This window comes from Bison bison, unplaced genomic scaffold (genome assembly GCF_000754665.1).
Source record: "Bison bison bison isolate TAMUID 2011002044 unplaced genomic scaffold, Bison_UMD1.0 scf7180017864460, whole genome shotgun sequence".
Classification (NCBI taxonomy): domain Eukaryota; kingdom Metazoa; phylum Chordata; class Mammalia; order Artiodactyla; family Bovidae; genus Bison; species Bison bison.
This window is the reverse complement of record NW_011495022.1, coordinates 1,840,623-1,856,116: the sequence shown is the minus strand read 5'-3', so window position 1 is coordinate 1,856,116 and position 15,494 is coordinate 1,840,623. Positions and strand designations below refer to the sequence as shown.

The following is a 15,494-nucleotide window of genomic DNA, read 5'->3' as shown; positions in this document are numbered from 1 at the left end:
CAGTCTGTTGTTCCATGTCCAGTTCTAACTGTTGCTTCCTGACCTGCATACAGATTTCTCAAGAGGCAGGTCAGGTGGTCTGGGATTCCCATCTTTTTCAGAATTTTCCACAGTTTCTTGTGATCCACACAGTCAAAGGCTTTGACATAGTCAATAAAGCAGAAATAGATGTTTTTTCTGGAACTCTCTTGCTTTTTCGATGATCCAGCAGATGTTGGCAATTGATCCCTGGTTCCTCTGCCTTTTCTAAAACCAGCTTGAACATCTGGAAGTTCACAGTTCATGTATTGCTGAAGCCTGGCTTGGAGAATTTTGAGCATTACTTTACTAGCCTGTGAGATGAGTGCAATTCTGCAGTAATCTGAGCATTCTTTGGCATTGCCTTTCTTTGGGATTGGAATGAAAACTGACCTTTTCCAGTCCTGTGGCCACTGCTGAGTTTTCCAAATGTGCTGGCATATTGAGTGCAGCACTTTCACAGCATCATCTTTCAGGATTTGAAATACCTCAACTGGAATTCCATTACCTCCACTAGCTTTGTTCGTAGTGATGCTTTCTAAGGCTCACTTGACTTCACATTCCAAGATGTCTGGCTCTAGGTGAGTGATCACACCATTGTGATTATCTTGGTCATGACGATCTTTTTTGTACAGTTCTTCTGTGTATTCTTGCCACCTTTTCTTAATATCTTCTGCTTCTGTTAGGTCCATACCACTTCTGTTCTTTATCGAGACCATCTTTGCATGAAATGTTCCCTTGGTATCTCTAATTTTCTTGAAAAGATCTCTAGTCTTTCATATTCTGTTGTTTTCCTCTATTTCTTTGCATTGATTGCTGAGGAAGGCTTTCTTATCTCTTCTTGCTATTCTTTGGAACCCCACGTCCAAGGAGCGGTGGCTGTGTGGGGGCAGGAGGACCGAGAGAAGCTACTCCATGTTCAAGGTCAGGAGGGGCAGTGGTGAGGAGATACCCCTTGTCCAAGGTAAGGAGTAGCAGCTGCGCTTTGCTGGAGCAGCTGTGAAGAGATACCCCATGTTCAAGGTAAGAGAAACCCAAGTAAGACGGTAGGTGTTGTGAGAGGGCATCAGAGGGAAGACACACTGAAACCATAATCACAGAAAACTAGTCAACTAATCACACGGACCACAGCCTTGTCTAACTCAGTGAAACTAAGCCATGCTGTGTGGGGCCACCCAAGACAGGCAGGTCATGGTGGAGAGGTCTAACAGAATGTGGTCCACTGGAGAAGGGAATGGCAAACCACTTCAGTATTCTTGCCTTGAGAACCCCATGAACAGTATGAAAAGGCAAAATGAGAGGATACTGAAAGAGGAACTCCAGGTCGGTAGGTGCCCAATATGCTACTAGAGATCAGTGGAGAAATAACTCCAGAAAGAATGAAGGGATGGAGCCAAAGCAAAAACAATATCCAGCTGTGGATGTGACTGGTGATAGAAGCAAGGTCCGATGCTGTAAAGAACAATCTTGCATAGGAACCTGGAATGTCAGGTCCATGAATCAAGGCAAATTGGAAGTGGTCAAATAGGAGATGACAAGAGTGAACGTCGACATTCTAGGAATCAGCGAACTCAAATGGACTGGAATGGGTGAATTTAACTCAGATGACCATTATATCTACTACTGTGGGCAGGAATCCCTTAGAAGAAATGGAGTAGCCATCATGGTCAACAAAAGAGTCTGAAATGCAGTACTTGGATGCAGTCTCAAAAACAACAGAATAATCTTTGCTCATTTCCAAGGCAAACCATTCAATATCACAGTAATCCAAGTCTATGCCCCTCAGTAACGATGAAGAAGCTGAAGTTGAACGGTTCTATGAAGACCTACAAGACCTTTTAGAACTAACACCCAAAAAAGGATGTCCTTTTCATTATAGGGGACTGGAATGCAAAAGTAGAAAGTCAAGAAATACCTGGAGTAACAGGCAAATTTGGCCTTTGAGTACAGAATGAAGCAGGGCAAAGGTTAATAGAGTTTTACCAAGAGAATGCACTGGTTGTAGCGAACACCCTCTTCCAACAACACAAGAGAAGACTCTACACATGGATATCACCAGATGGTCAACACTGAAATCAGACTGGTTATATGCTTTGAATCCAAAGATGGAGAAGCTCTATACAGTCAGCAAAAACAAGACCAGGAGCTGACTGTGGCTCAGATCATGAACTCCTTATTGCCAAATGCAGACTTAAACTGAAGAAAGTAGGGAAAACCACTAGACCATTCAGGTATGACCTAAATCAAATCCCTTATGATTATACAGTAGAAGTGAGAAATAGTTTTAAGGGACTAGATCTGATAGATAGAATGCCTGATGAACTATGCATGGAGATTCATGACATTGTACAGGAGACAGGAATCAAGACCATCCCTATGGAAAAGAAATGCAAAAAAGCAAAATGGCTGTCTGGGGAGGCCTTCCATGGGGTTTGAATGAGACAAATGAGTTCAGGAAGCCATCTACTTGTACTCAGATCTATTTGGCAGTAATAATGAGAAGAATCCATTAGGAAGAAAAGTGATTGTTCCTACCTGCTATCTAATCTGCTTTCACAGAAAAAGATTACTGTAAACAGCTAGTCTTCCACAAATTCCTTCCTTACTTCAGTACTGGCCCAGCCCAAATTCTGGTTGAAAAGGTCTAACACATAAACTGTTGGTAACAACTAGGCTGTTTTTATAGTTGTTTCAGGGGGAGTTGAAAATAATTTTATATAGTGTTTTATTAGACTTTCATCTGAAAAAAAATTCACTATTTCTTTTAACCGCAATAGTGAAAGAAATTTTCCTTATAAAGAGCTGTTATTAAAAAGGTGATCTTCATTTACTGACCCTTAGAAGGAACAGTCACTGAATTCAACCATTTATTTAACCAGGAAATATTTCATGATGATCCACCAGGGCCGGCACCTCACTAGATGCTGAGGATACAAAGATGAGCAGGGTGGCATTGGCTCCTCCTCAGGAACTAAGACCCAGCAGACTGAATAACTGAACTTCCCAGAGGCTCGTCTTCTACCGTCCCTTAGCATCATTTACAACCAGTCCTTTCTTGTAGAAGATGGCCAAAAATAAAGCTTTATACCCTTGCTTGGAACAAGTTGAGGTATTCATAAGCAGATAAATTTAAAATATGCTCTCATGCATGAGCATTCTCATATTCACATCTTGAGAACTTTGAAAAGCTTATGTGAGAGGACTTCCCTGGTGGTCCAGTGGCCAAGACTCAGGGCTCCCAACGCGGGGGCCCAGGTTCCATTCCTGGCAAGGGAACTCTACCCCACACGTCACAGCTGAGTTCACATGCCACAAGTAAAGATCCTGCATGCTGCAACAAAGATCAAAGATCCCGCAGGCCGCAATTCAGACTCGGCGCACCCAAATATTAAGTAAATATTAAGGGAAAAAAAGCATATGTGAAGAAGACAGGTAGTTCTTGCCTTTGGTATGAAGTTCATGAAGTTGAAGGAGTGATTTCAAGGACTCGGCACTCTCAAACTCCTGAGTCTTCTGGAGGAAATCTTCTGCTTGGTCTATTTTAATGGCAAACTACAACAGAAATACAAGGGAAACACATTTGAAAAGATAAAAACTGAAGTGCCACATTTAGTTATGTGTAAATGTTTTCCACGAATTATTGGCCTAGCCGATTGTGTATGTGTTGCTGGGATGATGTGTGTGTGTGTGTGAGCGCATGCTGGCTCCCATGTTTGTATGAGGTCTGTGTGCCCATGTAGTCAATTTGCAAAGTGCCGAGATAAGAACTTTCCTCTGTCTGAATTGCATTTCTTTCATACCTGGAAATACTAATATATGCTAAAATAAACCCATTTGGTTACTGTTCTAATGTCTATTGAAATTTTCAAGTAAAATTATTGTGTCCCATGTAACAAATACAGCTGCTGTCAACATTCTAAAGCAGTTTCTCAAAGAACAACTAAAATGTTTGTTAACAGAAACCTACAAAAGTTTGTGTAGCCAGTAACCTACATAGTTATTAGTAAATTTAACTTAAAAATCCACTTAAAGAGGTTGAAATACATAGCTGATTTTTTCCTCGATAATTAGATGTAGAATTAAAAAATGTAAGTCTCAGAACATAGTCTAATCCCATCTCTACACTTGATTTTAGGGCTGAGAAGTAACATCTAATCCCATTTCTTATACAAAGAAAGATACATATATTTGTATTAAAATATATGTGGTCCAAGTAGATACATACCAAAGGGTTATATTTATGAGAAGGAATAGGATTAGAGACAGATGAGGAATGGTAAGCTTTTAGCTTTTAAATCTATAATTTGTAATTTTGTTTGCATTTTTATCAATAATTTTATGTACCTTTATACAAATAAAAATGAAATTAGATGCAGTGAAAAAGAAAAATGGAAAATGTCTCCTCTACTTCAAGAAAAAAAAAAGGAAACGGCTATTTGACACCCTAAATGGTAAGGAACATGACCAGCCTCTTTTTGTATTTCTCCATAGAGGAAGTATGAAAGGGAGATGCTCAAAGTGATGTCAAGATTCTCAGGGGAGTAATCTTAGAAGCAAATTTTAGAAAAGAGCAAAACATACTCAGTAATGCTAGTACAGTGTATGCGTGTATGTGTATTTGTGTGTGCGTTCACGATCAGTAGCTCTGTTGTGTCTGACTCTTTGGGACCCCATGGACTATAGCCCATGAGGCTCCTCTGTCCATGGGATTTTCCAAGCAAGAATACTGGAGTGGATTGTCATTTCCTCCTCCAGGGGATCTTCCTGACCCAGGAATGGAACCCACGTCTCTTATGTCTCCTGCATTGGCAGGTGGATTCTTGTACCACTGCATCGCCTGGGAAGCCCACAGTATATCCACAGAGTAGACAAATAACTCTTTCATCTCAGCATGAAAGTTCAAAGGAAACTATTACCATTTAGGAGAGCATTCAAATCAACACATTCGCCTTTGCATGATGTATAGAATAAATTCATAAAAGAGAAGTATCAGTGAGAAAGACACAAAAGCCTGTCGCAGTGCCTGTCATCTTTTTCAAGTTTTATCCAAACTCTCGTCTTTGGATTTAGTGATATCTAATATTTTTATGTGACAGTTTAAGGATCTACTGTGTTTGATTATTATAGCAATATAAAATCCAGTTATAAATGGCATGGAAAGATGAGAGAGCAATTGCTGAGCACACCCCCTTCTGAAATACAGAGAAGGCTTCCACCATCCTGTTAGAACCAGCAGATAGACACCAGCCAGTGTCAACTGGGGACAGTGCTCCTAAACTGAAGAACAGTGTTTCAGGAGAGAATAACCTATATGATGGTTAAGCTTGTGAGCCTGAAGTCATCTTGTACTAACCATCAGCCATGCAATAACAGGTCATTTTGTATTTCTAAAGAAATTCTGCATGCACATAGTTCACTAAGGGGATCCTATCTATACATCATTTACATCTCTAAATCATTCTAACAGTTGACTATAAGGATATTCTTTGAAGAGAAATTTCAAAGGAAAAACAAAACCCTGGGAGGTGATTTGGTTTTCCCTGTAGATCATTACAAGAAATTTTGGAGTCACTGTGTAACTTATATCTATATTTCAACTTTTTGTTTGGTATCTTTTTTAAAAAGACAACCCAATAAACAAATAATGCCTTACTCAGAAAAAGCTTCCCCAAAGTTCTAATATTAACCTTTGTCTCAGGGATATTTTCTTTTCCCTACTTTTCTTCTTTTTACAGTCAGTATAGGATGGAAGTGGCAACAGGGGGACACTTTTACACTTTTCAAAGACCCTATTCTTAGTTTTGCTTACACAAGGGGCAGGGAAAATCATGTAGGAGTTTTCCATCAGCTAAGTATGAAGTGGTTCACAAAATTGGAAGGAGGGTAATATAAGAAACTTCATCTTTTCACTAGGAATCAGAGTACTGGGCTGAATCATGGGTTGACTTAGGAAGTATAATTCCTTTTATCTCATGTAATATCTGGAAGTCATTTCTCATCATATAGAAAATCAGCTAGTATTAATGCGCCTACACAGTGAGAAACAAATATTGGACTTCATGTTTGAAAAAAGATAACTTCCTGTGCTCAGGCAACCTGAATTTCAAGGGCACTTAATACTTATACCTCACCTACTAAGACAAAATGAATCAGATGTATCTATAATTTGACCCTTGTAGGTGTATTTCACCTGGTTTATTTCTTTTCAGGAAAGAAAATTATCTGTGGGACTTTTCCCCAAAATAATCTGTGAGTTGGACTTCATTGTTCAAACTGTGAAAAACAAACCTTGAAAGTTACAGTGAGGTTTCTGCTCCTCCTTTTAACTTTTAAACGAGTTCATGATACATGAGACTGTCTACCTCAATTTTAATGTTCTAATACTAATCTTCTTTCTTTCATTATTTTGGATTTAAGTCCTGAATTTTCAGTTTGGAAATATCATATTTTTCAAAGCTAGTGCTTTATCATAATGAAGCAGTGCTCTCACATCAAAATGAATGTCCTGCCACTTGACAGAGAAGTTAAAGTGACATTTCCAATAACTACCTTACACTAAATATTACACCTGCTTTGAAACTGTTCTTTGAGTCTCACATTTTGAAATTGGGTTCTTCAAAAAAAACTCCAGAATTCAAGAAAAATCATGACCTTCTTAGGTCCAGGACTTTCTCCTTCCATATAGTTTAACGAGCTCAAACTACGGAAATTAACTACATGCCTTAGAAAGTACTCTATCATATGCTATGCTGACAAGTCAAACATTCTATGGACTATTCTGCAGTTGCCTTATCATAAGAAGCAGAAGAAACTGAGTCCTCCAACTGTTAGTTAACAAGAACATGTTAGACCAGCATTCCTAGTAATCCTGTAATCAGAGGTAATTGTTTGATTTAGTAATTGTATTATTATTATCTAAAGAGAGAAATATATCAAAATGGCTTATGGGTAAAAATTCCCATTTTTACTTAACATTTCCCAATTTAATTAATTGCACTTTTCTTTTGTTTGAAGGTATACATTCAAAGTATTAAAAATTTTATTTTGACAATCAAAATTTAAATGTATATAACTTGGTTATTCTGCTGTTTAAAAAAAAAATCTGATCGCAATGTCTATTCAGAAAGAAAGGATTACTCTGAAGTGGAGAAGGGAAACTTTTTTTTAACAAACCTCCAAGGCATTTTCAAAAAATTCAGAGGTCAGTCTGAGAAGTTCCCTCCTTCTCTCAAGCATGGAGACCAGGGATGCCCATGCTTCGCCCAGCGTTTTGGCCATGGCATCATAGACCTGACTCTGATCCTTGTTCTCTTCAGCAGTCTTGTCTGCTTCTTGCAGGAGTTCCCATACTCGATCTTCCAAAGCCTAAGTCCAGGAAAAAAAAAGGGCAGAGTGTCACTCCCTGTAAGAATTTGGGATCATATTTTAAACACATAGATTTTTAAAATTATATGTAATTTAGGAAGGCCTGGAAAATCCCATGGATGGAGGAGCCTGGTGGGCTGCAGTCCATGGGGTCACTGAGCCGGACACGACTGAGCGACTTCACTTTCACTTTTCACTTTCATGCATTGGAGAAGGAAATGGCAACCCACTCCAGTGTTCTTGCCTGGAGAATCCCAGGGATGGGGGAGCCTGGTGGGCTGCCATCTATGGGGTCGCACAGAGTCGGACACGACTGAAGCAACTTAGCAGCAGCAGAAGAGTATTTATAAACACAAATTGTTGTGCAGGCAGGTAGTAGAGCATACAGGAGAGAGCAGTTGTGACTGTGGTAAAATGGGGAGCGTGGCCAGGCTAAAGGCATCCACATTTGGATGCTGTTGAAACACCATAGAGATTTATAAAAAAAAATGCATGATTACATACACAGGGGTACAGAATACTATGCCAACTTCACATTTCACAAAAAGAGAACTAACTGAAACACTTCTAGAAAGGAGTAATCATGAAAAGAAATTGTGAGAAATGAACCCAGTAAAACTTTTTATTCTAAATAGTTGTTACTGCTAACAAGCTTGTGAAGCTTAATGTAAATGTTAAGAGTAAGTTCTTGAAAGTGAATAGTCATAATGTAAAAATTAGAATATCTGTAACCAACACTGCATATTGCTTGAACAAAATGTGGAAGATGAAGGGCAACATGTGCTTTCATAATTGTCTCATTTGGGGACAGGAGGAGGATCCCACAGATCCTACTCTATTCTTGATATTGGCACCAAAATCAAGGCACAATTTTAAAATATAATACATTAACAATAACATGAGTAAATCCTAAATGTCAACAGAAAAGGAAACTAAACATGTGATGATGCATAATACAACAAAGAAAACGAAGTAAATAAGAATACATTTATTAGGACACACAAAACAAAACGATAGGAAAATAATTAAATATTAGTTAACACTCACAACATGAATGAGTTAATTTTTTCAATTAAAAGGCAAACAGTATCAGATTAAGGGGAAACAATTCAACTAATTTATATTTGCTGGAGTCATCCCTCAACTAAAAAGATATAAAATCGTAAAGAGATGAGATATATTAGCAGAGACAAAAATAAAGGAGAATTAGCAATGTTAATCTCAGACAAATTAGAAATCAAAACAAAAAATCACTGTGATTAAAAAACAATACTTTACATTGATAAATTACACAATTCACAGGGGAAATAAGGCACTCATGATGTTTATATTTATGACATTAAAATATTTAAGGTAGGTATGTGCCTGTGTGCTAAGTCGCCTCAGTCATGCCCAACTCTTTGACACTCTATGAACTGTAGCCCGCCAGGCTCCTCTGTCTCTGGGATTCTCCAGGCAAGAATACCAGAGTGGGTGGCCATGCCCTTCTCCAGGGGGTATTCTTGACCCAGGGATTGGATCCACGTTTTTTAACTCTCCTGCACTGGCAGGTGGGTTCTTTACCACTGGTGCCACCTATACCCAGTCAGACCAAAATGCAATACAAGATCAAATAAAGAAAAAGCTATAAATACAGGCTATTTAGAAGAAAAAAATAACATTGAGGCTACTATGTTTAAAACTTAAGATACACAGATATTTAATGCTTAGATGAAATTCATAGCATTAGACAACTTTGTTTTTGAAAGAAAGAAAAAATACATTAAACATTCAAGTCTAAATTATAGAAAAAGACTCCTAAATTGAGACAAAATTAAAGGGGATTAACTTGTTAAATATAAAATCAAAAATTAAGAAATGAAAGATAAATATAAGAATCGATTTTTTTAAAGGTTGAGTCATTGAAAATCCAAATGAAATATAAAAACATCTGACAGGTGGGACAAGGTGGCAGAGTGGGAAGATCCTGAGCTCATGTCCTCCCACAGACAAACCAGCACACAACTACATACAGAGCAACTCACTCTGAGAAACACCTGAAGGCTAGTATAAACGGCTCTTCCAAAATTAAGGAAAATTTTGAAAACTACATCAAGATGGAGAGAAGTGGCAAGGATGTAATGTATCAGTATACATACCACCAGAGCAGGGACCCACAAGTGGGAAGGGATATCACAAAGTCGAAGGTCCTAAGGAGCAAGGGGTTCGAGCCCCATGTTGGGCACCTCAGCCTTTGGTACCAGCACTGTGGATAAGGCTCCCTTAACGGACTTTGAAAACCAGCAGGGCTTATGTAGAGATGAGACTCTTAAGAGGCTTGTACACTAACTTACTCACTGGAGTCTCAGTGCAGAGGCAAAAGTTTGAAAAGTGCCTGTTGCTCTAGCCAGCCTGCCCAAGTTGTCCAGTACATACATTCTATTAATACATAGGAGATGAAGTAAAGTTATGCCCAACCTAGACAGCATATTAAAAAGCAGAGACATTACTTTGCCGACAAAAGTCCATCTATTCAAAGCTATGGTTTTTCCAGTAGTTACGTATGGATGTGAGAGTTGGACCATAAAGAAAGCTGAGTGCCAAAGAACTGATGCTTTTGAAAACTGTGGTGTTGGATAAGACTTCTTGAGAGTTCCTTGGACTGCAAGGAGATCAAACAAGTTAATCCTAAAGGAAATTAGTCCTGAATATGCATTGGAAGGACTGATGCTGAAGCTGAAACTCTAGTACTTTGGCCACCTGATGAGAAGAACTAACTCATTGGAAAAGACCCTGATGTTGGGAAAGATTGAAGGTGGGAGGAGAAGGGGACGACAGAAGATGAGATGATTGGATGGCATCACCGACTTGATGGACATGGGTTTGAGCAAGTTCCAGGAGTTGGTGAAGGACAGGGAGGCCTGGCATGCTGCAGTCCATGGGGTCGCAAAGAGTTGGACATGACTGAGTGACTGAACTGAACTGATGCTCCTACTCAAGATCATACCTTCAAGATTGGGAGAAGTAACTGCTTTGTCTAACCCATAGAAACAAACACAGAAAACCAAACTGAAATGAGGAATTTGTTCCAAATGAAAGAACAAGATAAAACCCAGGGTTTTATCCTAATGAAAAAACCCTAATGAAATGGAGATAAGTATTAGGTTGATACACAAGTAATCGTGGTTTCAGACCATGAATTTTAAATCATTTTAACTAGCCTCAAACACATCTTTATTAATCAAAATAGGAACCATTATAATCAACACATTGTTGCCGATGAGAAATAAATTTGTTTACTCCTGTAGCATAAAAATCCGTGCTTCAGGATTTGATGAACTCTTAGAAAGCATTTTCTGCCTCCTGTTGGTTGTGGAAACATTTTCCCTGCAAAAAGTTGTTGAGATGCTTGAAGAAGTGGTAGCTGGTTGACAAGAGGTCAGGTGAATATGGCGGATGAGGCACAACTTTGTAGCCCAATTCGTTCAACTTTTGAAGCTTTGGTTGTGTGATGCGCAGTCAGACATTGTTGTGGAGAAGAATTGGGCCCATTCTGTTGACCAACACTAGCTGCAGGCATTGCATTTCTCAATGCATCTCATTGATTTGCTGGGCATATTTCTCAGATGTAACAGGTTTTGCAGGATTCAGAAAGCTGTAGTGAATCAGACTGTCAGCAGACCACCAAACTGAACATCAGATCTTTTTTTGGTGTAAGCTTGGTTTTAGGAAGTGCTTTGGAGCTTTCTCAGTCCAAGCAGAGCTGGACATTGCAGTTGCCATATAAAATCCACTTTTCAATGCACATCAGAATCCGATCAAAAAATGGTTCATTGTTGTGTAGAATAAGAAAAGACAACACTTCAAAACAACAAATTTTTTGATTTTCGATCAGCTCATGAGGCAATTACTTACTGAGCTTTTTCAACTTTCCAATTTGCTTCAAATGATGAATTAGCACAAAATGGTCAACACTGAGTTCTTCAGCAACTTCTTGTGTAGTTGTAAGAGGATCAGCTTCAATGATTGCTCTTAATTCATCACTGTCACTTTCTGATGGCCACCCACTGCACTTCTCATCTTCAAGGCTATTGTCTCCTTTGCAAAACTTCTTAAATCACCACTGCACTGTATGTTCGTTAGCAGTTCCTGCATCAAATGCGTTGTTGATGTTGCGAGTTATTTCTGCTGCTTTACAACCCATTTTGAACTTGAATAAAAAATCACTCAAATTTGCCTTTTGTCTAATATCATTTATATAGTCTAAAATAAACAAGTAAAAAGTCTCTAGCAAATAAAAAAGTGAGAAATGAGCATTTAAAATGATGTATAACATAACCACATTTAAGAATGTATTCCAGTATGAAAGGGCAAAGTTCAACAATGTAAAACTGCAATTACTTTTGCACCAGCCTAATAATTGCCTGATAAAAAGTACAAAGTGGAACTGTTAGTTGCTCAGTCATGTCTGACTCCTTGCGGGCCCAGGGATTATAACCTGCCAGACTCCTCAATCCATGGAATTCTCCAGGCAAGAATACTGGAGGGGGTTGCCGTTTCATTTTCCAAGGGATCTTCCCAATTCAGGGATAGAACCCATGTCTCCTGCATTGACAGGCAGATCCTTTAATGTCTGAGCCACCAGAGAAGCCCAAATAGTCCAAAGCAATAGTCATAAAGTCACACACCAAACTCAGAAAAGGAATGGAGGAACACAGTAAGAATTTCAACAAAGTTAAAAAAATATAAAAAAGAACCCATCAATATAAAACTGATATAAAAAAGAGCTAAAGAATACAATAACTGAAATAATATACTGGAGGGAATAAACTACAGATTAGGTGATGCAGAAGAACACATACACAAGCTGAAAGACAAAATAGTGGAAATCAGAACAACAATGATAGTTTAAGAAATCTCTGGGACAAATTGAGAGTATAAACATTTGCATTACAGGGGTCCCAGGACAAAGAGAGAAAGGGGCATGTTGTTGCAAATGGCTACATTTCATTCTCTTTTATGGGTGAGTAATATTCCATTGTAAATATACACCACATCTTCTTTATCCAGTCATCTGTTGATGGACACTTAGGCTGATTTCAATTCTTGACTATTGTAAATAATGCTGCAAATAAACATTGGGGTTGCTTGTTACCCTAGCATAGCCAGGTAGATTCACAAATGTAAAATTATTTGTTATGCATTAGACATTCAAGGTTCTCTCATACTTAATAAAGAAAGACAATAAAATTCATAATGAAACAAAGAGCCAGACAATTTCATACTTAATTCAAAACTTCCCTCAGGTAGAGTGGGTTGAACATGCCAATGAACTAACTCTTCAGAGACATCCATTGAACACTTGCCCACTCCACTCTCTTTGGTATTTAGGCTAACCACACATATGATTGTCTAAATTGCCAGGACAGTTAGATCAAATGTGTGTACTTTCTTCAGTTCAGTCGCTCAGTTGTGTCAGACTCTTCGCGACCCCATGAATTGCAGCGCACCAGGCCTCCCTGTCCATCACCAACTCCCGGAGTTCACTCAGACTCATGTCCATTGAGTCAGTGATGCCATCCAGCCATCTCATCCTCTGTTGTCCCCTTCTCCTCCTGCCTCCAATCCCTCCCAGCATTAGAGTCTTTTCCAATGAGTCAACTCTTCGCATGACGTGGCCAAAGTACTGGAGTTTCAGCTTTAGCATCATTCCTTCCAAAGAAATCCCAGGGCCGATATCCTTCAGAATGGACTGGTTGGATCTCCTTGCAGTCCAAGGGAGTCTAGAGTCTTCTCCAACACCACAGTTCAAAAGCATCAATTCTTCAGCGCTCAGCCTTCTTCACAGTCCAACTCTCACATCCATACATGACCACTGGAAAAACCATAGCCTTGACTAGACAGATCTTTGTTGGCAAAGTAATGTCTCTGCTTTTGAATATGCTATCTAGGTTGGTCATAACTTTTCTCCCAAGGAGTAAGCGTCTTTTAATTTCATGGCTGCAATCACCATCTGCAGTGATTTTGGAGCCCCTAAAAGTAAAGTCTGACACTGTTTCTACTGTTTCCCCATCTATTTCCCATGAAGTGATGGGACCAGATGCCATGATCTTCGTTTTCTGAATGTTGAGTTTCAAGCCAACTTTTCAGTCTCCTCTTTCACCTTCATCAAGAGGCTTTTCAGTTCCTCTTCACTTTCTGCCATAAGGGTAGTATCATCTGCATATCTGAGGTTATTGATATTTCTCCTGCAATCTTGATTCCAGCTTGCACTTCTTCCAGCCCAGCATTTCTCATGATGTGCTCTGCATATAAGTTAAATAAGCAGGGTGACAAGGTACTTTCTTAGTTTCCACTTTATGTGACAAGGGCTGGCTAACTTTATATTGTCCATGTTTTTCCATTTTATATATTTTATCATTAAAATGGAATAACTTGGCCTCAATTTCTACTTATGATGGCTCAAGACTTAAATTAGAAGTTTTAAATTCTAAGATACTGCAATCATATGACAAAGACTGAATCATATGACAAAGAACTCAAAGCAGAAAAACTCGACAATCTCATGACAGAGATGCACAAGGGAATAAGAAATAATGAGCAATAAACTCATTCTAGGAGAAGGCAATGGCAACCCACTCTAGTACTCTTGCCTGGAAAATCCTATGGACGGAGGAGCCTGGTAGGCTGCAGTCCATGGGGTCACTAAGAGTCGGATACGACTGAGCGACTTCACTTTCACTTTTCACTTTCCTGCATTGGAGGAGGAAATGGCAACCCACTCCAGTGTTCTTGCCTGGAGAATCCCAGGGACGGCGGGGCCTGGAGGACTGCCGTCTATAGGATCACACAGAGTTGGATACGACTGAAGTGACTTAGCAGCAGAGCAAAGCAAGTGAACACTTAGACTTTCAGTGATATTTCTCAAGTTTGACAAGAAGGTGGTAAGATGAATCTGAAAGTTGGCTACTTCTCTATCAAATGGGGTTGTCTTTGGAAGTATATTTAGCCTTATCAAATACATATAGGTTTCTCATAATACTGTTCTTTTCCCACTGACGTGACACTTTGTAAACAAATAATACAGGAGTTTTGGGGACAGGCAACTTGAAGGACTACAGTTCTGGTTTTCTATATTTCCTTGGGATTTTCCCATGACCTCCAGTATGAACTGCAAAATGTTTGATTCACTGTAATCCCAAGGCTGGAACATTCTTGCAGAACTTTCTGGGTTTAATTTGGTAAAAATTACACTTGGGATTTTTCCAAGCAAGCCAGTTGACATCTGTCTTGAAGATTGGCAGAAAACTATCTGCTCCAAATTCTCTTGGAATTCAGATCAGTCTCGGGGTTCTGGGATCAAGGCCAGGTACAGTTAATGTTCCCCTATCAAACACCATCGGAAATAACGGAGGAGACGGGGATTTCAACAGAGTGAACTAGGCAGGATTCATAGAATAGAGACATTTCTATACCAATCTAAAATCTAAGATAATAACCAGTTGGGGTTTATTTCTGGGAGATTCCTGGAATGGAGGCTGATCTGTACACAAAGCAAAATTCCACCCTACAGGTGTTTGATGCATAGTACTTGGATCTCTGTGATACTTCTTCCCCAATGTTGGTAAAAGTGTTAGGAAATCCACTCAGTTCTTACTGTTCTATTTTAATGCTGAGTCCTCAAGAAGACTACCTCTTTCTTCCCTCAAGGAATAGGATCTATCAGTTTGGTAGCCTGAAACACAAAGGCAAGTAAAGTTCTACTGGAGAGGGCTAGAGGTCATACTACCCATGTATGTTAATGATGATGATTTCAAATCTGTGAAACAGATACAAGAGATCTATCTCACTCATGTTTACAGCTCCAGTACCAGTCATGTTAAGGCATTTCTAATGGTCATCATGTGTTTGTGTGATTTATGGGGAAGGAGTTCAGTGAAGAATTGTCCTCCCAAATAATAATCTTATGGAGAAACGCCAAATGCCTTACACAAATGGTTGTGATAGAATGTGTGAGAGGTCTAAGAGGTTCCATTACTTTCTCTTGAAAATCATTTCACTTTATTTCACAGGCTGTTAGAGAGTTTAGAGGCCACTTATTCCAATTTGACATCAGCCTTAGCAAGTGTCTA

The 15,494-nt window shown here is 39.1% G+C and overlaps 1 protein-coding gene across 2 annotated transcripts in view; it reads right to left on the bottom strand.

Moving 5' to 3' along the window:
* CCDC141 (coiled-coil domain containing 141) overlaps positions 1-15,494 on the bottom strand; it is a 231,792-nt gene that overhangs the window by 163,124 nt on the left and 53,174 nt on the right. For both annotated transcript variants that reach the window (XM_010859751.1, XM_010859753.1), the window contains exons 4-5: positions 7,192-7,383; positions 3,462-3,570 (exon numbers count right to left, since the gene is read on the bottom strand). In XM_010859751.1, coding sequence (XP_010858053.1) covers positions 3,462-3,570; positions 7,192-7,383 — 301 coding nt within the window. The remainder of the gene's footprint in view (positions 1-3,461; positions 3,571-7,191; positions 7,384-15,494) is intronic.